At 40.6% G+C, this 26,806-nt stretch overlaps 1 protein-coding gene across 1 annotated transcript in view; it reads left to right on the top strand.

Annotated features, from left to right (window-relative positions):
* The first annotated feature begins 808 nt into the window (after nt 1–808).
* The window catches only part of BACH1 (BTB domain and CNC homolog 1), a 44,337-nt gene continuing 18,339 nt past the window's right edge, over nt 809–26,806 (top strand). The window contains 2 exon segments of the mRNA XM_080812271.1: nt 809–949; nt 25,259–25,552. Of these exon segments, the coding sequence (XP_080668397.1) occupies nt 25,319–25,552 (234 nt within the window). The 5' untranslated portion in view covers nt 809–949; nt 25,259–25,318.

Here is a 26,806-nt window from a genome sequence, read left to right as displayed (position 1 = left end):
CTCGAGCTGACCTGGCTGACACCACTGGGCGCTGGACCTGGCTCCAAGTTTCCTGGCAGCCACGGCCTAAAGGGGAACACCTGTTAGGCGGACGCCCTTATTTTCTTTGTCAGACAGCAGAAGTAGGGCTGCCAGATGCTTTCTACAAAATCCTGAAGGCATTCGATACATCCTACCAGCAAGCCCAAATACCACCTTGTGAACCTGGGCGCCCAGCCACCAGTAAGGGATGGCAGAGGAGGGACCTCCTGTTGTCCGTGGGACTCTGTCTGGGCTCTTGGCAGCTTCGTTCAATTCCGAGCGTCCTGGCAATGCTTGGGTCCAGAAGGCCGTCAGCCTTTTCCTTTCTATGCACCCTTGGGAAGGAGGAGGAGGTGGTCCACGGTGGCTTTTCCGTGCAGGCGGCCGGCTGTGCTCGCAAAGGGGAGCCGAGCGCGCCGCCGCCGCCCCTGGGAGGTCTGCTCCGGGCCGGCGCAGTCCCTGCCCACGACCTCTCCCGTCGGCCTCGGGAGGGTGCAGCCGCAGCAGGCGCTGCAGCCGTGGGAATCCCGCGGGCCCCAGCCCGCCGACTGAGGCCTCGAGTGAGGGCGGGGTCTCCGGCGGGGGCGGGGCTTAGCGCCGCGGGGTGGGCAGGGCGGGGCTTCGCGAGGCGGACCCGAGGGGCGGGGCCTCCGGCAGGCGGGGTTTAAGCACCGGGAGGTGGTGGCGGCCGCCGCGGCGGCGGAGGGGAGGGGAAAAGAGGGAGGGGAAGGGAGGAGAGGGAGGGGAGGGGAGGAGAAGAGAGGGGAGGGGAGGGGAAGGGAGGGGAGGGGAAGGGAAGGGAAGGGAGGGCCGGGGAGGGAAGGGGGCGGCCGGCCGCGGGGAGGGAGTGCGTCACCTGACCGCTGCCCGCGCCGCCCGCTGGGCTCGCTCGCCGCCGTCAGTCGGGCCGCGCGGCGCCTCGGCTCTGGTGAGTGGCTCGGCGTTCCTCGCGTCCTTCCCGGGAGGGTCCGCGCGGCGGCGCGCGGTCCGGGCTGCCCGCCTGTGAGGGGCCGCCCGCGGGCCGGTCCGGCGAGGCGGGGAGGCGGGCGGCGGCCTTCTGGGCGGGGGGCAGCGGCGGCCCCTCTTCCTGGAAGTGGCCTCGGCGGCCGGAAGGGGCGACCTGCCTGCGCCCCGTGCTGCGAGCGCGGGGCCAGCGCTGTTGTTTACCGGCCCGCGCTGCACTTTCCCCTCCGGCGAGCGCGGTGGGCGCGGTGGGGCGGGGAAGCGCCCGGGGCCGCGGGGCGCCCAGTCCCCCCGCCCCCGCCTCTCCGTCGCCCGGGTCCGAGCCCGGCCCTCCGGGACCGTGTGACACATCAGCACCGCCCGCGCGGCCGGCCCCGGCTCCGTGTTGTCCTCCCGCCCCCTCCCACCACGCTCAGCAGCGACGCGTCCCGCGAGCTGCCTGCGTCCGGTCTGCCTGGCCTGGGTGTCTGCGGCGCGTGGAGTCACGTTAAGAATGGCCGAGGTCGTGGCTGGAGCAGAAATGCCACCTTGCGGGGCTGGGTTGAGCCAAGATTGGTTTGGAGGACCGGACATCGCAGAGCTCCCTTTGTTGGAGTTTTGCCCACACGTTGTAATTAAGACTCCCACAGTGTGGTGAGGGTGGGTGCTGACTGCCGAGGCACCAGCTTTGTGCTTGTCTAAGGGAACACGAGTGCCACTGCTTTCTCATTCTTGCGCGGCGGGTTTATGTCACTGAGTAGTATTGTGCGGAATGCCTTTGTGCAGCGAGCCTTCTGCGTGAAACTTGGGCTGATTAAGGTATAGTGTAGTAGTAATTGTGAAAGACGTGTGGGGGAAAAACAAGCTACTGTGCGATGCTTGAAGGAACAAAGGCTGTTTTGTAGGGATGCTTATCTATTTGGAGAACTGTATCAGTGTTGGGACTGTTACCCATGGTGGATGCCACTACTGGGTCTTTGTTCATATACTTTAACGCTCCTTATATCTGGAGGCTTTGCATTTAGAGCAGTCCAGAAAGATAAGGAGGGGACACACCGGACGTGTTGGTGACAGAGCACTTGAGTGCTTCACATGGTCAAGCAGAGAAATGGAAAGAGGTGGGCAAGCTGGCTTCTTCCTGGTCTTGGGTAGTGGTGCAAGGGCTGGGCTGGGTTGGGCTTGAAGGCACTTGCCACTTCTGTCTTTGGCTAAAGAAGCCTGGGGAGAAAAGGACTCTTGGTGAGTCAGCTTGGAGTGGGATGGCTTTGGTTTAGTGACTGCATTGCATGGTGTGTTATTGTTGTTTAATATGGCTGGGTCTGGTGGTTGACCATTGTTCAGTATGTTGGTTGGATAACAAGGTAGGATGATGACTCCTTAAAAAAGTTGGGTTGCTGAGTCATTCACCCCAGCCTGAGAGGTAATTAAGAACAGCTGGTGCAGATATGCTCATCACATGCCTCCACCATAAAAGGCCAAGGAGCGCTCAAGAGGGGTTGCTTCAGAGGGCTGAAGGGGACCCAGCCAGGGTTGTCTGTTTTGATACAGGTAATGAGTGGGTGAAGAGCACCAGCAGTCTTAGAAGTGGCCAAGTGGTGCTGAGGTTGTGTTTAAACACAGAGTGGCCTCATGACCTACTGCCTGAGAATGAATTTGTGCTGGAGAGAGCTAAAACTGAGCAAGAAATTTACAGCTAGGGGTAACCTAATAACAGGATTGTCATAAAAATATTTACTACCATTACTGAACTTAGTTTTTTGTTTCCCTCTTGTGGTTTTGTTGTTATGTGGCTTATACATTTCAAAAAGTGAACTTAATTTGTTCTCTATAAAAACTTCTTTATGAGAACACAGGAGACTTCCTCTTGGTTTTCATGGCCCTTGGCTCTTCATGCATACAGTAGTAGTTTCTGGTGGAGAGACAAGGGTGAGGGAGAGTGTGAATGGAATTGGCAGGTCACATTGGGTCAAGTCTAGAAGGAGCTGTCTAATGAAAAGTAAACCATATATATACAAGTTTCATTCTCTTGGTTATGGTACTAGAGTGTATTTACATCTTAGTTCATTACTTCTTGCTTTAAAAATGACCCAAGCTCACCAGACAGCCCTCTTATTAACAGAGTTTAGGGATGGAAAATGTGGAAGTTGGGGCAGGGGGAGGACAGGGACTGGCCCTTACCTGTGGTCAAAAGAATGACTAATTCTTACTGATGGTAATTCACTTAAAACATTTTGTAAATGGAAAAGTGGTTAATTTTGTTGCTCTAAGTTTGAGACTATAGGAGATTAGAAATCATGAATTTTTTAAATAAGTATTAGGATCTCCAAGGTGAAGTGCCAGATGATTCATTTGGAAGAAAATAATAAAACTTTGATTTTTAAAATTTTAATTTTATGTAAAACAAGAAAGCTTCAAGATACAGATAAATAGGAGTACCTATATGTTATAAAATGTGGGTATGGGCTCCTCTTTTACTGTTGAGAAACATAAAGAATTCATTAACTGCGACCAGTGTCATTCTTTCAGCAACTAGAGTATTTTTTCAAACTTCTGATTTCCTCTTAAGAGCTACCATTCTTTCAGAATACTCTAAATATTCATTCAATTTTTATTGCATATGTAGTTCTATTCTTTTTATGCTGTACTTTAAAGATGTGAAGCTTGAATGTAAATTTATTACATTGTTGATATCAGGAATGGAAATAAAAGAATTCAGAGTTGCTCTTTACGTATGATACCATGTATTTTGAATTTGGAAACAAGCCAGCTCGTTGGTTTGTTAAATATATGTGATCTGAAGTGTAGTAATATGGAAAAGGGTGCAGTGGGAGCACCTGAAGATAATTTACACATTGGATAAGATTACACATTTACACACTTGGATATAACAAATTCTTTTAAAAGTTATTTTGTTCTGTTACTCCTTGTAGTCATTTTTGGGGGGCAAGTTTACATCTGTTTTAGTAAGGATTAATAAGACTACATATTCAGGGGTGCCTGGATGGCTCAGTTGTTAAGCATCTGTCTTAGACTCAGGTCTTGATCCAGGGTCCTGGGGTTAAGCCCCACATCAGGCTCCCTGCTCAGTGGGAAGCCTGCCTCTCCTTCTCCCATTCCCCCTGCTTGTGTTCTCTCTCTCTCTGTCAAATAAATAAACAAAATATTAAAAAAAAAAAGACTACATATTCAGTAAATCACTTGGGAAGTGGAATTTCCCCCCTTAGGAGAATGTGTATATTTAGAAAATCAACTTCTGAGTATGCTAAGATTTAGTTAAATCTTGTAGGTCATGTGCCTTCTACACTCCTGTATTGTGAGAAATAATGTTTAGAATAATGATTGCGAAGTTCTTTAAAAGGACCAGTTGTTAGAAATTCTCTTCACTGTATAGATCTCTCCAAGACTTAGGTTTTACGAATCAGCTACTAACAATTTGCTAATATTCTGTTAATGGGAACATTGCTTTAATCTGAAAACTCGCATTTCCTGAGGGTTCTATTATTATTATTTTTTAATATTTTATTTATTTATTTGACAGAGAGCTAGAGAGAGAGCACAAGTAAGCAGAGCGGCAGGCAGAGGGAGAGAGAGAAGCAGGCTCTCCGCTGAGCAGGGGCCTGATGTGGGGCTCGATCCCAGGACCCTGGAATCATGACCTGAGCCGAAGGCAGCCGCTTAACCAACTGAGCCACCCAGGCACCCCCTGAGGGTTCTATTAAATGGAGGGTTGTATTTGTTTATGTATCTGTTTACTTATTTATTTTAAATATTTATGTATTTGTCAGAGAGCAGAAGGACGGAGAGCTGCAGGCAGAACAGGCAGAGGGTGAAGCAGGCTCCTGGCTGAGCAAGGAGCCCCATATGGGACTTGATTTCAGGACCCTGGGATCATGACCTGAACTGAAGGCAGACACTTAACTGACTGAGCCACCGAGGTATCCCAGAGGGTTTGTTTTATGTGGTGGAATAGATGACTTATGAAACTTAATGATTTAAAAAAAAATATGCCCTGGGGCGCCTGGGTGGCTTGGTGGGTTAAAGCCTCTGCCTTCGGCTCAGGTCATGATCTCAGGATCCTGGGATCAAGCCCCGCATCAGGCTCTCTGCTCAGCGGGGAGCCTGCTTCCTCCTCTCTCTCTGCCTACTTGTGATCTCTCTCTCTGTCAAATAAATAAATAAAAATTAAAAAAAATATGCCCAATAATCTACCAAAACTGAAGGTATGGGTAAACTGAGCACTCTTTGCCAGAATCCAGGCCCCTTGAAGAGATTAAACATTTCAGAACTGCAGATAAAATAGACTTAGGCCACCGTGAAACCCAGACTTCTGGCTTGCTAATGGGAAGCATTAACAAAACTGAAGTTGTAGGTTCAGTCAGTGTGCAGCTGATAGAGAAGCAGTAAGCAAAGTGGTTCAAAGTGGGAGATCTGGAGCCAGACTGCCTCAGATCAACTTCTGGCTCTCGTACTTACCTGCTTTGAAGCCTTGGGCAAGCTGCTTCACCTAGTTGTGCCTCCCTTTCTCCTCTTCAAAATGGGGATGATGATGGTGATAGAATGTATATGCTAGAGACTATTTGGACAATAAATGCATTAATATGTGTTAAGTGTTGGCTCCATCTTACTACATGTGAGGTGTTACTATCTGTTCACAGTCAGGGAAGTGCTGTTACACAGCCACATTTTGTAGTCTCTTTGAACTGAATCGCAACCATTGATCATCAGGAAGACTGAAGAGAGCATGTGGATGTGCAACACGTTGCTGCTACTGGAAAAACAATTCCAGTGAACATTCTGATGTTAAGGCAATAGCAGGAACTCAAACACCCAACTTCTGACGGCAGGAAACACAGGATGTGGCTTTTTTCTAAAAGGATCTAACCATCTCAGCAAAGGCTTGCAGGTGGTCATCACCAGTTAGTTGGAATTGGCTTTTGAAGAAATAAAAACACTTTCCATTCTGCATCTAGTCAATTCTGTATGTAATAGTTGAGGACTCTGGTCTGGCAGGTTTAGTAACCTGTTCACTCCCTCCTTGCTCATTAATATCAGGGCAGACTCATTTCTTAATTCTTACTCCCGACCAGTTTTGGAGGAACATTTGGAATGTAAATATACTTGCCAGTTACTTCTAAGTATTGTATTTTCCTGAAATGACATGCCTATGCCAAGATAGAAAAATTAGCCATAAGAAACAGTGGGTATGTTTATCATATGGCTTCTTGTACCTGTAGGTCATTCAGAAAGGTTGTGTCAAGCATTCTGACCATCCTTTAGGCTAGAGTGTGAGTTTCTTTTAATTTGTTTATGCGTTTATGTATGTATATAATCTCGACACCCAACGTGGGGCTTGAACTCACAACATGAAATCAAGAGTCATGCGCTCTCCCACCCGAGCCAGCCAGGCGCCCCAGAATGTGAGTTTCTTTATGTTGAGGATACCTGTCTTCTGTTTTATCTCCCTTGGAACATTGAATGTGCCTTGGCTGTGTGTGTTGCAGACTTTTGGTTGGTTGCTGCAGTGGTGGTATGGTACGGATTCCTTTTAGTCCTGTGGTTTTCAAACTTGGGAATTTTTGAAAGAGTGAAGGTGAGAACATGTGCTCTACCTCTTAAGTTATGTTAAATGTGTAAGTTGAAACTTTTGATCATTTAAAATTCTGCTTTCTGTTTTCATTATTGATAGGAGTATAGAGGGAAGCAGCTGAATTTAAGTCATTCTTTTGGTTCATCTCCTGGGACAGAAAGAAAATTTGTCTTGTGACTTCTTTTTTACCTTGTAATTGACTTAGAATTGAATTGAGCAAAATGTAGTTTGGATTGTCCAGATGTTAGACCTCTTACGTATCTAATACTTTGCTGTCATATCCTTACTCCTTTAGAACAGATTCTTTGTTGTATTTTAGGATCAGGGACAGTTTAGACAATATTAATGGGGTAATAAAAATTGCCCCAAAGCAAACATAAGGAAGAAATAGGAGTTGCCAGGATCTTGGTTGTTAATGACTGTTGTAGGAGCACAGTGGGCATGCTGTGAAGTTGGCAGGCTGCTGGTTCCTTTCTCAGCACTGGCACAGTTTAGAAAATGTTACCTTAATGCAGTTGAACCTATGTGTAAATCATGTTCTTTTAAAAACTAATTCAAATAATTTTCTTAATGCTGTGGAAACTTAGGAAGTATTCAAAAGAATATTTTTGTAATAAAGTTATTATTCCCAGCTTCTATCTGATGAAGTTATTTTCACTTTTTTCGTTACTTTTTAGATTGGATCAGAGTTACACTAGACAGTTACAATCCATTTTCCCATTTCCCATTAACATGGAATTATACTAAAAAGTGTTTCATATAATGGAGTTGACAATTGACATTGACAATATCCCACCTGCACGGGAACAGACTAAATAGTGTGCTGAGGGAAATGTTTTGCCCCTCTCTCCTGCCTTTTTTTCGCATTGATCTTTTTACTGACGTGTCTGCCTCCAGGATTCCAAGGGGGAAGTGGGTTTTGGCCTTAGAGGTGAACTGTTAGGGTCCTGTTGAAGAAACCGTGATATGCACCCACTCAGCTTCCTATTTACTGGTGTCTTCCTATGCCTAATGCCTTATTCCTCCTTTAAAGTGTGCCGCCATCTTTTGGAAGTCAGCTGTATCATGAAGGAAATTATCCATCAGAGAGTTTATTATAAAATATGTCTATAAAAGATTTATTAGTCTTTGAATAAATTTATGAGGTTATAATTATTAGGTTGTCATTTTAGAGTAAGTGGTTTTCAGTAAGATCAGTGATTTCATTAGTGTGTATTTTTCACTTAAATATTATTTTTCAGAAATGTAAAGTGGTTATCAAATCTTGGCCCAAGACACTTTTCATTTTCAAAGAACCTAACACTTCCTTATTTATTCAATTTTTCTGAGGAGTATTCCCAGCATGGTATAGGGTTCTCCTACAGATAGATTTATCACTTAATTAGAAGGTGAATGAAAATATTCACTGACTTTTTAAACCATTTTTTTTCCACATTAGTGGAAGACTTTTGAAGTAGAAAAGCATTTTGCGTAGCCTGATAGGGTTACATACTTTCATTCCCAGCCTTTATCTAGAGAAATCAAATGAAATGATAGGGATGAGTCTGTAGCTACTCTAACTTGGCCTATTTAATGGTCTCTTTGTGGTAAAGGATTGTCACAAGTTCTGTTCAAACTCTAGATGTAGTTCTTTGGGTTTTTAAAAAATGTGTTTTGCCCGTCCTGGCATGTCTGTTGTCATTGGCCTGGTTTGTTGTGTGTTCCAGACCCCAGGAGGGCTGGGACACCTTTTCCTCTCTGAAGCAGGTTGGCAGCAGTGTACACCCATGGCAGGGGAACTCAGAGATTTGCTTTCCTGCATTTGCTTCTCAGGCCCTTGCCCTCAGTTAACTTTGAGCAGCTTTCTTATCTCTGAAGAGTAAAGAATAATTGTGATTTTAAGTTTCAAGGCGCTTTGGTCTCTTATCTTTCTGTGCATGGTGCTCCTCTCCCCAAATTTAAACACAAACACGTCATCAGCTTTTGTTGTGTATAAGTAGTAGGGTTGGTAAATTCATTTCAGCATTTGTGGTATGCCTTTGTATTAGGTATTGGGTTTATGTTTGATTAATGAAACAAATATTTATGCCTTTTTATGCCAGGAACTTCTATAAATATTGATAGTATAGAACTTCTTACAAGTTATTGTCTAATAGACAAACCATTACTATAGCATGTATTACTTTTGGTAGTAGCAACATGTAGAATGTGCCTGGGAGCCATAGAATGTAAGAAACCTAAGTTTTAAGAAATCAGGAAAGCCTTAGGAATGTCAATGATGAATGCATAGTTGAACAGAGGAAACAGTTTGTTTTGACATCTCTTTTGAGAAGTTTAGCATTGAAGAAGAGTAGAGAAGAGGGATTTTAGTAGGGGGAAGTTGGGTCAGGAAGGGTGTGTATTTGTGTATGTATGAATTTTAAAAAAATGTCAGTAGGAAAAGGTTGAAGATGCAGGGCGTATCTTTGTTTTGTTCTGGGTTAGTTCCTATTATGGTTGCAAGGTGGCTGCTACAAGTTCAAGTGTCGTAAGTCAGTGACTAAGTTCCTTGGGAGAGGACTATTTTTTTTTACCCCACGGGATGTCTCTTAAGTAAAACCTGTCCCAAAAGCCTTATAATAGATGCCATCCTGACCTTCTCTCTGTTCATGGGCCAGTGTTTTACATAAGCCCGTACCTAAATGAGTCAATATCAAGGGAAATGAGACCATCACGATTAGCTTAAATGGGCTTAAATGGGTCATCACTTGTCTTAGTTGGTACTGGGACCTGCTTCCCCAGAAACACAGAGCCTCAGGGAGAAAGTAGATTTGTGAACATAATCAGAGTTTGGTTAGAAAATGAGGTGATGAATGGTATTGGGTGATGAGCGGTACCATCCTTGCCTGCTACTTAACCCATCACTACAAACAGACACATACTTTTTTTTTTTAATTTTTAATTTTATTTTGTTTTTGCTATTGAGTTGTATAAATTACTTATATATTTTGGATATTATATATTTCTTTAAAAATTTTTTTTATTTTTTAATAAACATATAATGTATTATTAGCCCCAGGGGTACAGGTTTGTGAATTGCCAGGTTTACACACTTCACAGCACTCACCATAGCACATACCTTCCCCAATGTCCATAACTCCACCAACCCCCCCCCCCCCCCCCCCCCGCAACCCTCAGTTTGTTTTGTGAGATTAAGAGTCTCTTATGGTTTCAGACACATACTTCTGAATAGAAAAAGAAAATGTGGTTGTCTCTTGATTTGGAATTTTGGGTGACTCCCCCCTCCCTTTATCATCTTATATTTCCTGCCATGGTCAAGTCTTAACCTTTACAGTCAGATTAAATAAATTTTATTTAAAAATATTTAAAAATTGAAAACAAAATGCCCATTTTACAAGAAAAAAAAGAAAAACAAACCCTATGGAAGTAATCTAAATCTATTTCTTTCAGTACTCCAACAGTTCTAAAGTTCTGTCATTTCTTAAGGGGAAAAGGAGAATATACAATTCAATTTTGCAGTTTCTGATTGTATCTATACCAAGAGAATCTCTCTGTCTCTTAATCTGCAGGGCATGTTCTCCTGTGATATCTGTGGCTCTCCTGAGTGGTGAGCCTAGAGTGGCTTGAATAGAATGGTTGATTCAAAAGAATGCCCACTTGGATGGGCAGGATTCTTTGGAACCCAAACTCTTGAATTACAAACAGGAGCATCTTGTTCCCTCTACACACACATTCCCCTAGTAGAGGGGAAGGTGATTCTGTGGTCAGTTTATTAGTTATTCTTTTGGGACTTCAAGAATAAGGCCACTTTAGGTTTATATAGTGTTCTTCGTGGTATGTGAAAGGCAAATAAATAAGTACACAAATAGCATTGTAAATTCACCGAGTAGAAGCAAATTGCTAATAGTTTTTCCTATTTAATAATAACTAAGAGGCTGTGATATAGATGGTTAGTGTTTTGAAATGGTATTAATTTTTTAGAGAATTTAGAAAAACTATATATACTGCCAAAATAATTGTCTTAGGTAAAAAGCAATAATATTTATCTACTTAGTGTTCCTTAAATAATATTTGCACTGAGAAATATTTCAGCTTTTTTTAATAGGCCTCATATTTACTTATTTGACAAAATCTTATAATAATTATATTTGGGAAAGTGGCTATGAGGGTTTAGGTGAAAGTCTACAGCTTGGATATCCCCATTTAGAAATGGTAATTTTGACTTCCAAGTTAATATATTGAGATAGGTGACTGTCAGGGATTAGTGGATCAGGTTATTTTTAAATAAAGCATTTCAATTTCATACCCTTACTTAATTAAAAAAAATTCAGATCTGTGATTCATGTAATATTCTAATTGTTCCCCTATAATTGCTGCCTTATTTAATTAAAACTGATAATTTTTTAAAACCCTTTTTTTTTCTTTAACTCACATTTATTATGAGTTGGAGTAAGATGATGTTTAAGGAAGGTTGGGAATTTGAAGGCACTTTTTTTTTGTTGTTGTCTTCCCCCCACCCCCCCCCACCCCCAGTTACTTTGCGTACTATATGTGTTAACTGTTAGAGCTACAGAGTCATTCTGACCTTGATCTAGCTTTGGGACTTTGACTTCCTCTACGCAATCAGAAATAAATAATTTGGATCATGGTTATGCTTTTTATAGTTTGAAAACAAAATGACTTGTGAAGAATTTATAGTATTTCATTTACTATAGGACATAAACACTTAATACTCTGTATGAAGAGTAACTTTTAGTGAAATACCTCATAGCATTCTATCCTTGAATTTTCCATATATAGTTGAGTATAACTATAGACTTTTGACTTTAGTTCAGCATAGTTGAATGTCAGATTCCTTTTAATGATATATGAGATTGTTTATGTAATCCAAGAAGTTTTTTTTTTTTTTTAAGATTTTATTTAATTATTAGAGCACAGAAGGAGAGGGAGAAGCAGACTCCCCGCTGAGCAGGGAGCCTGACTTGAGGCTAGATCCAGGACCCCGGGATTATGACCTGAGGCAAAAGCAGATGCTTAGCCCATTGAGCCACCTTGGTGCCCCCTAAGAAATGTTAATCAGAAGTTAATTAATCAGTATTGAATAATAAAGGGAAATTTGCTATTTCTTGAATGCCCTTTTAGTCTAACACTGTTCTCATCACACACAGGATACCTGAGGCATTTCCCTCTCTTCCTCATTCTTCCATCCCTTTTCACTTTCACCCACCCTGTCCCCCCCCACCCCAAGAAAACCTGCACACATGTGCCACTTAGGTCATGCATGTGAATTGGAATGTATTATTTGGATGTGGGGGTAGAAGACCTCTACAGTCTTGAAGTTACTGACCCCCTCAGGGTTTCAGTTTCTGCATCTGTAACAGAAGTGGGGAAGCAGGTCATACTGGATGAATGTGTTCTTTTAATTAGAAATGCTTTAGTTCTGTGCAACTGGCAATTATCTTGAGCAGACTTTCCAGTTTTAAAGATTTCTTTTTACCTTGTTGAGATCTTAAGTTTACTAAATTTTTATTCTTCCAAGATACAGGTCTCTGCCTTTTGTAACTTAATTCTTGGGTTTGCAGAACCTTTTAAAATACAGTTTTCTGTTGGTCACTTGCATAATGATGGCAGTAATAATAAAATAATAATGATCTTGTGCCAAACACTGTGCTGTTAAATGCACCAAACCGTCAGATCCTTAGAGCAAGTGTTTTTCTTATGGGAAACCTGAAGCATGAAATCAGGTAGCTCACAGAAGATCACACACCTGGTAGGTAATACTGGCAAAGCTCTAATTGTATTCTAGTACTGCTGTTCTTTCCAATGTTATTCTGCTGGCAGTGTTAAAATAACCTAAACTGCCTTTTCTTCTGCATTTCATAATTCTGTGTGTTTGTTTAGCTCTTTATCCCTTTTAAAGGCCTTTGTGAGACAAAATAGGTTAGGAGCTACCTACTTAAGTCTAATGGATGCACATTTGCCCTTTAAATAGCTACACCTGACTTGATGCATCCTTCCTCCTTATTTTCTGTACAGAGTTCTCTTTTTCCACATTAAATCATCCTTTATTTTAGAGACCTATATAGTTTCCTTTATTCTTTCATAATTACTGTGAAGATACCAGTGAGGATACTGTGAAGATTCTTTCATAATTACTATGTTGTAGAGTTGCCCATGAATTTCACACATAGTAACAAACCAGTACCACTGATGACTGGAGGAAATATCCATTATAAAGGAGGAAAAAGTATTTGGCATTCTTTGGAATTGCCTCTTTGGGAGCCTTCAAGACAAATGAAATAAATGTCAACTGCATTTTTTAATGAAAGTACATTGTTTTGTTTATAGTTGTCTATTTTAATATTTTTATTTTTTTAATTTAAATTCAATTAGCCAACATATAGTACATCATTAGTTTTTGATATAATATTCAGGATTCATTAGTTGCTTATAACACCCAGTGCTTATCACATCATGTGCCCTCCTTGTTGCCCATCACCAGGTTACCCCATCCTCCCCACCTACCTCCACAGCCCTCCGTTTGTTCCCCGAGTCAAGAGTCTCATATGGTTTGTCTCCATCTCTTATTTCTTCTCCTTCAGTCTTCCCTCCCTTCCCCTATTGTCCTCTGCACTATTCCTTGTGTTCCACATATGAGTGAAACCATATGATAACTCTCTTTCTCTGATTGACTTATTTCACTTAGCATAATACCCTCCAGTTCCATCCTTGTCAAAGTAAATGGTAGATACTCATCTTTTCTGAAGACTGAGTAATATTCCATTGTAAATATGAACTACATCTTCTTTATCCATTCATTTTTCTGGTTATAAAGTATTATGTATTTATAGTTAAGAATTTGAATGCAGAAACAAAAATTACCTAGATGTAACCATTGTAAATATTTTGACATACATTCTAACTAGAGGTGGGGGAACCAAGATTTCTGGACCTGTTAAATGTGCAATGCCTGTTAGATATACAAGTAGTAATTTGAGTATGCAGTTAGGTACATGACTATGAAGAGTTGTTGAGATTAGACCAAATATAATTATGAGAGTATACCGTAAGTCCATGAGTGATCCTATCCTTACTTTGGGTCTGAATGAGTTCACCTAGGAAATGTGCGCAAAGAAGAGGACAGACCTGAGAACTAAGCCCTGGGCTCTCCAGTGTTTAGAGATTTGGAAGAGGAGGATAATCCATCAGTGAAAATTGACAGGTGGCTGCCAGCAGGGTGGGAAATCAGGATTGTGTATCCTGGAAGCCAAGCGAAGAACGAATTCAGGGAGAGAATGATCAACCTGTTGAATGTCGCTGAGATGCTGTCTAAGAAGACTGAAAATTTGCCATTTAGCAGTGGTTTCCATGGAATGAAGGGGGAAAGGCCTGGTTTTAGTGGGCTCAAGTGAAATTGGGAAGAGAGGGAAGTGAAAATAGTGAGGATGTAAATGGCTCTTTTGAGGACTTCTAGTAGAGAATTTTATTGTAGATGGAAGGGCATTGGGAGAAGAGCCATTGTCGTATGCTCTGTGTGATCATGGGAATTCTGTGTATTCATCTTTTTTCCTTGGTGCAAATGCAGAAACTTGTCAATTTTACTCGTCTTCTCAAAGCATCAGCTCTTGATTTCATTTATCAGTTCAACTAAAAGCAAATGCAAAATTTTATTATGTGAGTAGTTTTCTTGGTGGAAATAAGTTTCATCAGATTTTGTAAGGCTCTAGTGGTTTGGCAGTTCAACAGTTCGTTTCTTTAGAAGATTTGTAAAGAATCTGCTTCAATTGGTATTACTATCAGTATAAAATATTAAACCATATGTATAACATTGTTCCTAAGTAAGAAATCTTACTATATTTCTTTACCCTCCCACCTCCTAGTTTAGTCAAAATAATGTAAAATGTTAATTAAAGATTGATTTTCCTCTTTGTCAAATTTCTTTGCTCTTTGGAAAATCTTTAAAAAATTTAAGTCTCACAACCAAGTTATCAACAATTTAGACTTAACTATGTTTTAATATTTTTGTTTGCTATTTAAATATCTTTTAAGTTTATGTTCTTAGTCAAAGTAGTACATGTTTTTGGTTTAAAAAATACGGAAAGATTTATCATGAAGCAACCCTGTCTGTTGTACCCCATCCCACCCCTAATTCTGCTTTGTGGATAATATTCATCTTTACCCGTTTCCACTATGCAATTTTTTTGGAAGTTGCCTGTGTATCTCTAAGATGTTTAGACCTCAGTTTATTTATGAACCTAATGTATTATCTGTTGACTTCCTTTTACTCTGGATATTAATTTTGTTGCTTCCACCATCACCCCACCTATATTTATAATCTATTATTTCATTTCTGTTCTTGGTCACCTCTACAACTCCAGAATTTGTTTTATTTTTTAATTTGGTCTCACTCATCTAAGGAAGTACCTTTTTTTTTTTTTTTTTTGAAGTATCTTTTGACTCAACATTGTAAGTCAGAGAAATACTAGTTTTCCTTTCAGTTCTGATTCCATCTCCCAGCCTGTTCATTTTACTTTCATTTTGTCAAGATTAACAATGTCTATATCCCATTTTATAACCATAATGAAGTCTTCCATTATTTGTCATTCTGAAAGTTGAAAACCAGTTAAGTGTCCCTATTCTCATGCAGGGGCCCTGGAAAGCTAAGTAGTATGCTATTATACTTCTTTAACTAGAGTTCCAGTGTCTCCTTATGCCACTCAGAAAACCTTTCTAGCATCAGATTCAAATAATAGCTAACATTTAATCAACTAATAGCTAACATTTAATTGATTAATCAGTAATTATTGAACAGTCATTATGTGCCAGGCACTGTTGTAAAAACATTATGTGTATTATTTTATTTGATCCTCCCAATAGAAAGTAGTATTCTTGTCCCTACTTTACCTAAAAATAAAGGAAATGCTGTAAATGTACGGGACAGGAGATGTAAAGTACCTTGCCCAGCTGCCAGGGTTTGTCATCGAACTACAGATGGCTCTTCTATGCTGTCCACCCTAGTGATCTCTAGAGCAGAAAGGCGCTATGTTTGTATGGTTCTGACAGAGTCTTTCAGTCTTGGGTGTGCCCTCTGATAACCACTCCGTGCCCTTCTTATCTACAGCCCCTGATTTTGGGATCCTTGGATGTCTTGGGTGAATACTTAGAAAGTGGTGTAGGAATGAAGGGTGCCCTTGGAGGAGGCTGAGTGAGTTTGGGAATTTCACTCTTCTGGGGAATTTTGGGGGATTTTCACTCTTTGCTTTTTTTTTCCCCTTTGAGTTTCTTATAGGAGCCTGAAGTTAACTGGGATAGTAACTACCACATCTCCTTTTCTGCCCATCAGCTGCTCATCTTAGAAAACTTACAGTTAACATAATATTTAATGGTGAATTATCAAAAACTTACCTTATAAGGGAATAAGGCAAGAATGCCAGCTCTCAGCGCTGTCACTCTTCCGTCATTGCAATAAGGGAAGAAGAATAACTATAAAGATTAGAAAGAAGTAAAACTGTCTCTGTTTGCAGATGACATGATTATGGTACATAGAGACTCGTAAGGAATCTTCAAAGCAACTGTTAAGACCTGATAACGTGAATTAAGTAGGATTGCAGAATTCAAGGTTAATATTTAGGGGAACCTGGGTGGTTCAGTGGTTTAAAGCCTCTGCCTTCGGCTCGGGTCGTGATCGCGGGGTCCTGGGATCGAGCCCCATATCGGGCTCTCTGCTCTGCAGGGAGTCTGCTTCCTCCTCTCTCTCTTTTTCTCTCTGCCTGCCTCTCTGCCTACTTGTGATCTGTGTCTGTCAAATAAATAAATAAAATCTTTTAAAAAAAAGGTTAATATTTAAAAAATTGATTTTATGTTTACAGTGTAGCAGCAGAAAACCAGAAAGTGAAGTTTAATAAACAAATTCATTTATAGTAACTACAAAAAAGCCCCATAAACTAGTTAGGAGTAAATATAACAAAAGATATGCAAGACCTCTTCACTAAAAACACCGGAATAATGTTGAAAGAAGATCTAAGTAAATGGGGAGATTTGCCATGTTTGTGTATGAGAAGACTCAATTTAGATTTTGGTTCTCCCCATATTGGTATATAGAGTCACTGCAATCCTAATAAAAATTCTGCTTGCTTTAACGAATCAGTAAGAAAACAGCCCACTAAACATGAGCAGATAAATTGAACAGATTTTCACAAAAGAAGATATACAAATGGCTCATAAGCACATAAAAAGATGCTCAACATCAGTGGCTATCAGGTAAGGCAAATTAAAACCACACTGAGATACCATGGTACATTTATTAGGGTAGCTAAGATTAAAAAGACTGAATAGCAAGGATTGTTGAGAATGTGGAGCAACTGGACTTGTACACTGCTGGGAGCAGCCCAAAATGATACAGTTGCTTTGGAAAACTGCTCCAGCAATTTCTGAAAAGTTAAACATCAACCTGCCATATCACTCAGCTCTTCTACTCCTTAGGTATTTATTTACCCAAGAGAAATGAAGTATATGTCCATCTGGACATTCACAGAAGCTTTATTACAGTAGTCCCAAACTGGAAGCAATGCAGTTATGTCCATTTTTGTTAGACTAGTCCATCAGTAGTTAACTAGATACACAAAGAGTGATACAATCATACAATGGAATATTATTCAGCAATAGAGAAACATCTGATATACGCAGTATGAATGTCATTCAGCTGAATGAAAGAAGCCTGAAGCAGAGGACATAATGTGTGATTCTATTTATATAAAAATCATAGAAAATGCATGCTAATCTACAGTTGACATCAAATCTTTTGTTACCTGGAACTAGGAGGACAGGGAAGGAGAGAGCAAAACGGGCATGTGGAATTTGGAGTGATGAAATTTATCTTTTTTTAAAATTTCTGTATCTTTATTGGTGGTAGTTTCATGCACATATGCACATGTCAAAACTCACTGAACCGTACACTTTAAATAGTGCAGTTCTATGTAAATCATTCCTCAATGTTGGTACAGAAAGTAATGACTGACAAGTACATGATAAAGAGTGTTTTCAGTAAATTAGCTTTATTGGTGTGGGCCAATTCTAATTGCTAGTTCATATTTTCATAAGATGATCTATTTCACTTGAGATATAACAGTCTTATTAAGGATCAAGTAGCCGCCAAATATGTTAAGCAAATAAAAGACTGCTTTGTTTTCTTAAATTCTTTTCAGTTAAAAAGGTATAATCGTGGAATCTGTTATTCTTGTTTTGGTTCTCGAGCTCGGGTTTCCTATGTTAATTCTTTTTTTTTCTTCCTTTATTGCTTTCCAAGCTATTTTAAATGTACTATCCAGAATTATCAAAGTTGAATTTGTTGACTTGGGAAGTAAAAGACCTTTTGTTTCTGACCTCTTAGTTGGTGAATCTGTAAATAAGGTCTTCACACTTCTCTAACCGTTCAGACGTCTCCCCTCTATGCTTAACTTTAGCTCTATCATTTCAGATATGGAATTAGACCAAGTAAATACAATAAAATATCCATGATTAAATGCATAATTTTTAATATGAGGAAGAGTAAGTGGAGAAAAGTCCAACTTTCCCTTTGTGGAGGCAGGGATTGAACCATGAGCTGCAAAAATTGTAGTGATTTGCTCACCTTCTCCATTCTCCACATCTCATTTTAAAAAAGCTGTGGCAGGGGCGCCTGGGTGGCTCAGTGGGTTAAAAAAGCTGTGGCATCTTTAGTCACATATTTAACATCGATTTCCAGGTCATTTTCCCATATGTTATTCCCAATATATTTCCCATATATTATTCCCATATGTTATTTCCCATATTCCCAAAGTCCTCTAAAAACAACATCCTTATTTTGGAGCTTTTATAAGGTCTTCTACTTATTCAAATTTTTGTTTTGTTTTCACTCAGCTTTTTCACTCAGCCTTTTTTGATCTACACATTTATATATCTCATCTAGTCATACTTAGGATTTTTTCATAAGAGGAATGGATTTAGAAAATGTGGTTATCAGATATGTTTAAGCAAGTATGGTATTTAAGATCTGCAAAAACGTAAAGAAAATAGCAAATCTTGGAAACTGAGTTACTCTTCCTGGCAGATGACTCAGCTCTGAGAATATAGGAAAGAATGTAGACTTAAATTATTGTCTCTGATTTAAATTCCCACAGACTTTTTTTTTTTTTTAACGTATAATGTATTCTTTGCCCCGGGGTGCAGGTCTTCCCACAGACTTTTTGATGATAAGCTTTTTTCAAGGTTGGAAATGGTAATAAGAAAAGCCCTTCTTTTTAAAAAGACACTTTTCTGTGGGCATCTCTACCTTACATTAAAAACAAACTTATTTATGTATGTATTTATGCATTAATATATAAGTATATAAAGGCTTCAAAAGGAAAGACAAAGAACTAAAGGTGTACACACACAATATTGTTGGGTCTTTGCTATCTACTTGAACAGTAGAAGACAAGGTGCACCTTAACTTCGAAAGAACACTCAAAGGGTAGGTATCTTGGGTAGATTGTAACAGAAACTGGCTTAGGGGAGCTTGAAGCTTAGGAGGGAGCTGAGAAGGATGGTGTGCTAAGAGGAATTTTCCCGTCTTCTGAGCCTTTGGAGACCCTGACCTGAAATTGAGCAAGGCAAAGGTCATTGACAGAGTGTGATGGAGTTGGTGGTGGGCAGAAGCAATAAGGAGAAATAGGTAGAAATTACAAATGGCCACTAGAGAAAAGGGGAAGGCAGTTCTAAGGAATTCTTCCTTAGATGAAGATGTGTGCGGATGAAGAGTATTGTTTTTATATAAAGGCCAACTCAGTTGCCCATTTTCCCTTATGGGATGTCCACCTGATACCCAACCACATCCCCCCCCCCCCACCCTCCGCTAACAACTGTTTTGGAATTCATCATTCTCGTTAATTGAATATTATGTTTAAATGAGAATTGACTAGGAAGTAGTTTTTGTTTGAAGACTTATTGCAAATAAATACTTTTAGGAATGTTCACATTCCTGTGTAAATTGATTATAATGATCATTGTCATTGCTTTTGCCCCAAGGCATCATTTTCATTTTGAACATCTGTAGGTTATGTTCTTGAATGTAGAGACTGTCTTTTACTTGTGTTTTCATGGCACTAAATCTGTTGGGTAGCTCAGGTATACACTTGTAGAAAGGACATTCGTCATTGTTCAGTGAAGGTAAAGGATGTTTGGATGATAGTTGTTTTTTTTTTTTTTTTCTTTTAAGTGATTCCTTGGTGTTATTTTGTGTGCTCTTCCACACTGATAATTAAAAAAAAGAAACCAAAGATCTATGATACTTGAGGGAAACAAAATTCCAGCTCTTATATGTGTGGAACATCAACCTCATACAGTTACTTTCTGAATTTTTGTTGTTAAGCATTGTACTTGGTCCATGATCAGATAACCACTTTAGGCTTTTAAAAGTTTTTTTTTTTTTTAAGTAAGTTATCCTTTAAATTATGAAAATGAGATGAAACCATAGCATCTCGTTTATTTATCATTTTGAAAGCAAAAACATCAACTGGTAACTTTTAAAACTTGAATTGTATATGTTGAGCAGAGAGCAGAAGTTATTTCCAAATCGAAGTACAGGAAGCTTTAAAATGCTTGTTCATCCGTTATCAGCACTACTGAATGAATCAGCAAGCTACAAAGGTCAACAAACCTTTATTTTGAATTACAACAGCGTATATTTCCAAGAATATAGAAAAATTCATGTGTAATGTAGGAATCTAAATTTGGTGTTAATAAATTAACAGAATTATAAATCTGGAAGGTTCCTTGGGTGGTGGTGTATTTTACCTTTTAGGTTTGAGTAATGTTACAAGGCCACACTGACAGATGCTAGAAGGATGTGTGCCAGTCTTTAGTCATCATGTTATTGGGTGAAAAAATAGATTACTGATCGCTTAGGTGGTTTTCAGAATTAGGAAAATTGATTTTCAGATTAACTTTCTGTAGTACCCCGTATTGATGGGGGTCCTGGTGTCTTTGTTCATGCAAGTCAGTTGTACTGGCTTTGTTTATAGTTGCCAAGTCCTGTTCTTCTTTGGCCAGTTGGCTTGCAGATATGTTTCTGGCTCCCAGAGGTGGGGTCTCTTTTGCTGCTCCTGACTCTGAGAAAGCTGGTATCCAAGGACTTTTCTCTGAGTGCTTGGCTTAGTGGCATTGTTCCTATATAGACCACAATAGCTGATTGCAGTGTGTTTGGAAGAAAATGTAGATGCTCTGCGTTTTGGATTTGTAGTAAATATGTGAAATCATTCAGAAGCAAGTTCCTGCATGGAATCAGGTACAGTTATGTTATGTGCTTGCGTTACGGCAGAAAACAAGTTAGACAAGATTTTGACATTTAACTGAGACCTAAAAGGTGGGGAGTTCGCCAGCTGAGGAGTAGGAGAAGTGCAGGTTGCAGGCACAGTGTGTTCAGAGGCCCTGAGGTTGAGGGGAGCTTGGTTCCCTGAGGCAAGAAGAAGGGATGGTGAGGCAAGAGAATAGCAAGAGAGACAAAACTTGAGATAAGGCTGGATTATTGCAGGTCTGGAGGATAGGCTAAGGATTTAGAGTTGATCATAAGAAATTTGGAAGACAACGTTGGGTATTGGCAAGGGAGAAATCACTTTGATGTGGGAGAGTACATTGGAGGGGATCTGGAGGGGATTGAGGGGGGTGAAGCTTTTGTTATTATTAATATTATTAAGAACAGCTGATATTTCGTATTTGTTTGCTATAGGCCAGGCACTGTGCTGAACCATTTACCCTTATTGTCCATATAAACCTCATGACAATCCAGTGAGGTGCTCTTGTTATCCTTATTTGACAGATGAGGAAACCAAAAGCAGCTTGCCCAAAGGTCATACAGCTAGGTAATGGCAGAGCTGGAATTTGAACCTAGTGTGTGATGCTAGACCCTGTGTGTTAGCCACTGGACTGTGTTTTCCATGCATGAGATGGTGGTCCCTTGGTGGTTCTTGAAATTGAGTGGATCACAACTGGAATTTATTTATTTTTTTTTAAAAATAGAACAGAGGAGAAATTAGAATACTTTGCACTAGTAAGGATAAAATATTAATATGTGAAACTTAGTTTCACTTTTTTTTTTTTTTTAGTTTCACTTTTTATTTAATGTTTTTGTACATGTGTGAGATTAGAAGCCATTACAAAAGGCTAGGCAGCACTTGTGTAGACTAGAGCCAGTGATGGCTTGGACTAGAATTGTGGTAAGGTAGAGGGAGAGAAGTGGGTCGCAGTGCTTAGAAGCAGAGGTAGCACGTCTCAATCAGAGGTTGCCTACCAGGGCCGAAGGAGGTGTCAGGATGAGTCCCAGGGTTCTGGGGGGAGCAAGATCAGTCATGGCATGCATATGCTCAGTCCACTTTAAGTGAGACACTTTGGGTTCTTTTGAGAGGCTATTTGTTGTACTACCGGGGTCTCTGGCTCCTCTCCTTGGCTTATCTCCCAAATCTGTATCTCACAGCAAATCTCTAAGCTGGCTGAGAACATCTGAAGTGATCTGTCACCCCAAACTGCTTAAACAGGAGGGCTGAGCCAAGAATAAATTCTCTCTGGGATTTGAGGTGAGTAGTGAGGGCACATATGTGTACTGACAGCAGCTTTAAAGTGAAGGTGTGGGAACTGCTTTTGCTGTGGTTTCCTTGAGAACCAGCGTACCTTTAGGTTGCAGTGTTGAAGAGTCCAGAGTCCTCTTTTTTGAAGTTCAGGTCCAGTTCATTTGCTCCTGGCGCTCTGGGAGGCCCATTTCCCTATTTTCATGCACAACCTTTTAGTAATCCTGTGAGGAGCCAGTACTGCAGTGACTTTCTATACTGTATGTTCAGCAGCTACTAACGGGAGATAAATATGGAGTAGTCAGGTGCTTGGTATGAATCCTCGTTCTTCGTCTCACTGGTTTTTCGACCACAGCCAAGATACTTCTTACTGAGCCTCAGTTTCCTTATCTGTAAGGTTGGGATGATGTAAGAGCATCAGTGTCATAGGGCTATGTTGAAGAGTAGGTAAGGTAAGCTGTGTCAACACCTCAGGCCTGTGCCTGGTACAGAATGATAGCTCGATGAATATTTGCTGTTAGTGTTTTTAGGATAGTTTCTTGAGAGACTTAAGCATACTTATGAGTGAAGTCTAATGGGAAAAAGCTGGCATAGAGAGAGAGTTTGGACGTACGTGAGAAGAGAGTGTTAGGGGAAGGTACTGGATTCAAGAAGCAAAGGTGCTTTGAGGTCAAGAGCGGACACTGGGGACTGTTTTCAGGAGGGGAGGGGGCCTGTGGAGGTGGTGGTGGGGGATAATAATTTCTGAGGTTGGATCCTAGTTATGGTTGTCTACTGGGAAAGACACTTACTGAAGACAAAAGTGGCTACTTGGAAGGCTGTTGTGGAGAACGGGATTATCAGGGCACACAAAAGAATTGATAAACAGTGCTGAGACCATGAATTTATAGTGATACCAGCCTATGTGTTTTTATGATTTTGCCTGGCTGTGCAGAGGTCGGCAGGATGACAAGATGTAAAAATAAGATTAGTCTAGTTACAAGGGTTTGCAAGGCAAATGCCAGAAAAGAATAAAGAGGCTGGGGACTTGGGTGCAGGGACAGAGAAAGGCTGTTGAGTCTGGCTTGGCTGGGGAAGGTGTACATAGTCTTAGAGAAAGTGGAGGGCCGTGGTCTGTGTGGTACCGCACACACGGGGCACGTGATCTCTTTGATAGTTCTTCCTTACGATTCCTAACTCTAATTCCTTGTGTTGGTAAGTGAAATATTAAGACCAGTTGCAAAAGGGAATTTACTACTCTTTTGAACGGGCACAATCCAAAAGTTAAGTTAGTTCTAGTACCTGTTTTGAAGTTGCCATGGTTTTATGTGGTGTGCTGAATCATGAATCAGTGAGTGAGCAGTTGTAAGTAAGCCTTAACCTAGGGTAGAGTTTAGCCACACAACGAGACATTTTGTTTCCATTGACTACTTCTGAAGAACTAAACGTTTTAGCTGTATTGAGTACTTCAAAGATAAACACGTAAGTAGGGTAGAGTTTATAGATGTATTTCATGTGTTTGTGACTAAAACAGCCTGTCTTTGAGGCAGAAGTCACCCGTGATCTGGGCCTGGTGTGCCTGAACTTTAGTAGTCCTCTTGTCTCCTTTCATTTTTGCTTGGGGTATAATGAATCTGGAAACAATAACATTTATTCAGTCACTGAACTTTTGAGGACCTTCTTGTTTTAGGCAGTGCAGTAGTTCAGAAGAACAAAAGTGAATGATAGGTGATACCTGTGAGGAGTTTCTCACCCTAATCATCGTGCCGTAGAGAGGTATGCGTACACTCCTTGGGCGTGCTCACCACTGGCCGTTGGGCTCTGGAGGAAGACACTAGAACCTCTCTTTTAATTTCTTACTTTCAGTCTCTGTTTTATAATATATAATGTATAAGAATCGTACATGGTTGAACTATGTAGACATACATATATTGTGGCTATCTTTTTTGCTAGTAGTTTTTATATGATAAAAACTGTGGTTATTATATGTCATAATATTTAAAATATGGTGTATTTTAAAATACACATTTTTGATAACTTTGAACATTTTCAGAAAACTAAGTTTCTGTGTATGGTAAATCATGTTCTTAATGATGAAATAGTTGTACTCGTTTCCTCTATTTTGTAGTGTAAAGTATGACTTGTTCTATAAAAAGACTCGTTAAGATCTGGCTTGACAGATTTGAGTCTTTTTCTCAAGTCATTTCTTCCTTATGTTGGAGGAACTTTACCTTATGTAGAGTGTGTCTCTTGTTATAAAGCACCAAAGCCTCCTACCAGCTGTCAAATGTTGGAGTAGGGTGCATGGAGAATGGTGGAATGCCATACGCCTGTTCTACTGCCAGTCCCATCCCAAGGGTGACCTCTGGGGAACTAGGCACACACACCCATTCATGTCATAAAGCAGCAGGTTCAGGATACCACCCAGAAACTTCCCGGACCAGTGAGTCTGTTTGCTCATTGGAGATGTTTTCTCAGGGTGAAATGACTTACTTTCAGAGAACTATGAAATCCTTGGTTCAAAAAGTTCTTCCCTCCGTCATCCTGAGATCCTTTTCCCTAAAATTAGAAAAACTGACTAAAAATGGCAGTGAAGAACCTATTTTACATGAAATAAGTAATAAATATGTCTAGGTTCTCTAGGGGATTTTTTCATTTTTGTTTTTGTGATGAGTATTTTAATTTATATTTGACACTGTCATTTTTTTTTAAGATTTTATTTATTTATTTGACAGAGATCACAAGTAGGCAGAGAGGCAGGCAGAGAGAAAGGAGGAAGCAGGCTCCCTGCTGAGCAGAGAGCCCGATGTGGGGCTCGATCCCAGGACTCCGGGATCATGACCTGAGCCGAAGGCAGAGGCTTTAACCCACTGAGCCACCCAGGTGCCCCCTGTCATTCTTTTTTTAAACATTTTATTTATTTATTTGACACAGAGAGAGAGAGATCACAAGCAGGCAGAGAGGCAGGCAGAGAGAGAAGGGAGGAAGCAGGCTCCCCGCCAGAGCAGAGAGCCTGATGCGGGGCTCGATCCCAGGACTCTGAGATCATGACCTGAGCCGAAGGCAGAGGCTTTAACCCACTGAGCCACCCAGGTGCCCCAGACACTGTCATTTTTTAAAAATACTTCTAACAAGACTTTATTCAAGTGAAATCTTGCATGTGTTTTTGCAGGTTTGATGACGACTAGAAGCATGCTTTCACTGAACTTCCCGACACCATTTGCTACGCAGAATGTCTCTGAGTGAGATCGCGGTTTTTGCCTATGAATCTTCGGTGCACAGCACCAATGTCTTGCTCAGCCTCAATGACCAGCGGAAGAAGGACGTGCTGTGTGATGTCACTGTCCTTGTGGAGGGCCAGCGGTTCCGTGCCCACCGATCTGTGTTGGCGGCGTGCAGCAGTTACCTCCACTCGAGAATCGTAGGACAGACCGATGCCGAGCTTAACATTACTCTACCAGAAGAGGTGGGAGAGAGGTCCTTGGTTCTGGAAGCTACTTGATTTTAATTTAACTGAACCTAATTAAATCTCTTTATGGTTTATAAAGTTAAAAATAAAACAGTGTCCTTCTTGTCATGAGGCTGAGGAGCAGTTCCCAGGTTCTGCAACAACTCATTTCTTTAACTTTTTTCATGGAAATTACAACATTTTTACATGTAGAATTGTTAGTTTTGGATGTTAGTTAACAATATTTATTGAGCAGTTGAATAACTTGACCTACTGTTATATTCTTTTTTTTTTTTTTTTTGAGAGAGAGAGAGCATATGTGTAAGTGTGGAGCAAAGGGAGAATCTAAAGCAGGCTCTTTGCGCAGTGTGGAGCCTGAGGCAGGGATTGATCTCATAATCCTAAAATCATGAGCTGAGCCAAAATCAAGAGTTGGTTGCTTAACTGACTAAGCCACTCAGGTGGCCCTATGTTATTTTCTGATACAGTGACCAAAGCAGGGCACAGCCAGTGGATTGTAGACATTGGGAGAGGTCATGCTTAGAGTCATGGACACACTGTCTCACATTCTCTCCCTTTGACCTTTTCCTGTAATGGGAAACTGAGTGGGTTTAGGGTTCTGGAAATCATTTTTGACATGGCCTCATGGAAAGTAGGTACTCCGTAAGTGTTCTACTGCCCCCTTCTTTTTTCTTGAGATTGTTTCTATGCATTGGTAAACAAAAGGTGATTTTGTGTTGTAATTGTCGAGCTTGGTTTTACACGTCTTTCCCAGCAGCCTCTTGTGGAGCTCAAGCGTGTAAATGTTTCTGTCCTTGTTATGTCCTGCCTCCAAGAGACCTCTCACAGGTCTGCGAAGTGCTGGTTACACTTACTCCTTCTAGAATAGAATAGCTTGCTTTTATTTAGTGAGTGAATGCAGCTAAAAGAATGTTGAGCCTTGTGACATTGGGACACAAAATAGCAGCTATTAAGAGGAGTTTGGAGAAAGTATATAGAACTTTTTTGTTTATGGCAGGTCTGTGTGGGCAACTCTCTGATGGATACCGAGCCTACATACAGTTTAGCTTACACTGGTGACCCATGCTTCCATGAAATTGTCGTTACAGTTTGGGGAATCAACAGATTGTCACTTCTGTGGTAGAGGTCAGTGAATAAGGCAATACCAAGAAAATGATAAAGGCCAACTATAGGTTAGCCTTTGTTTTTAGAAAGGAGCAACACATATCATAATGGCAGTGTTTACTGTCCTTTACCTCATATGAGTAAAAC

Source organism: Martes martes (assembly GCF_963455335.1).
Source record: "Martes martes genome assembly, chromosome: 1".
Classification (NCBI taxonomy): Eukaryota; Metazoa; Chordata; class Mammalia; order Carnivora; family Mustelidae; genus Martes; species Martes martes.
This window is presented reverse-complemented; position numbering and strand designations above follow the sequence as displayed.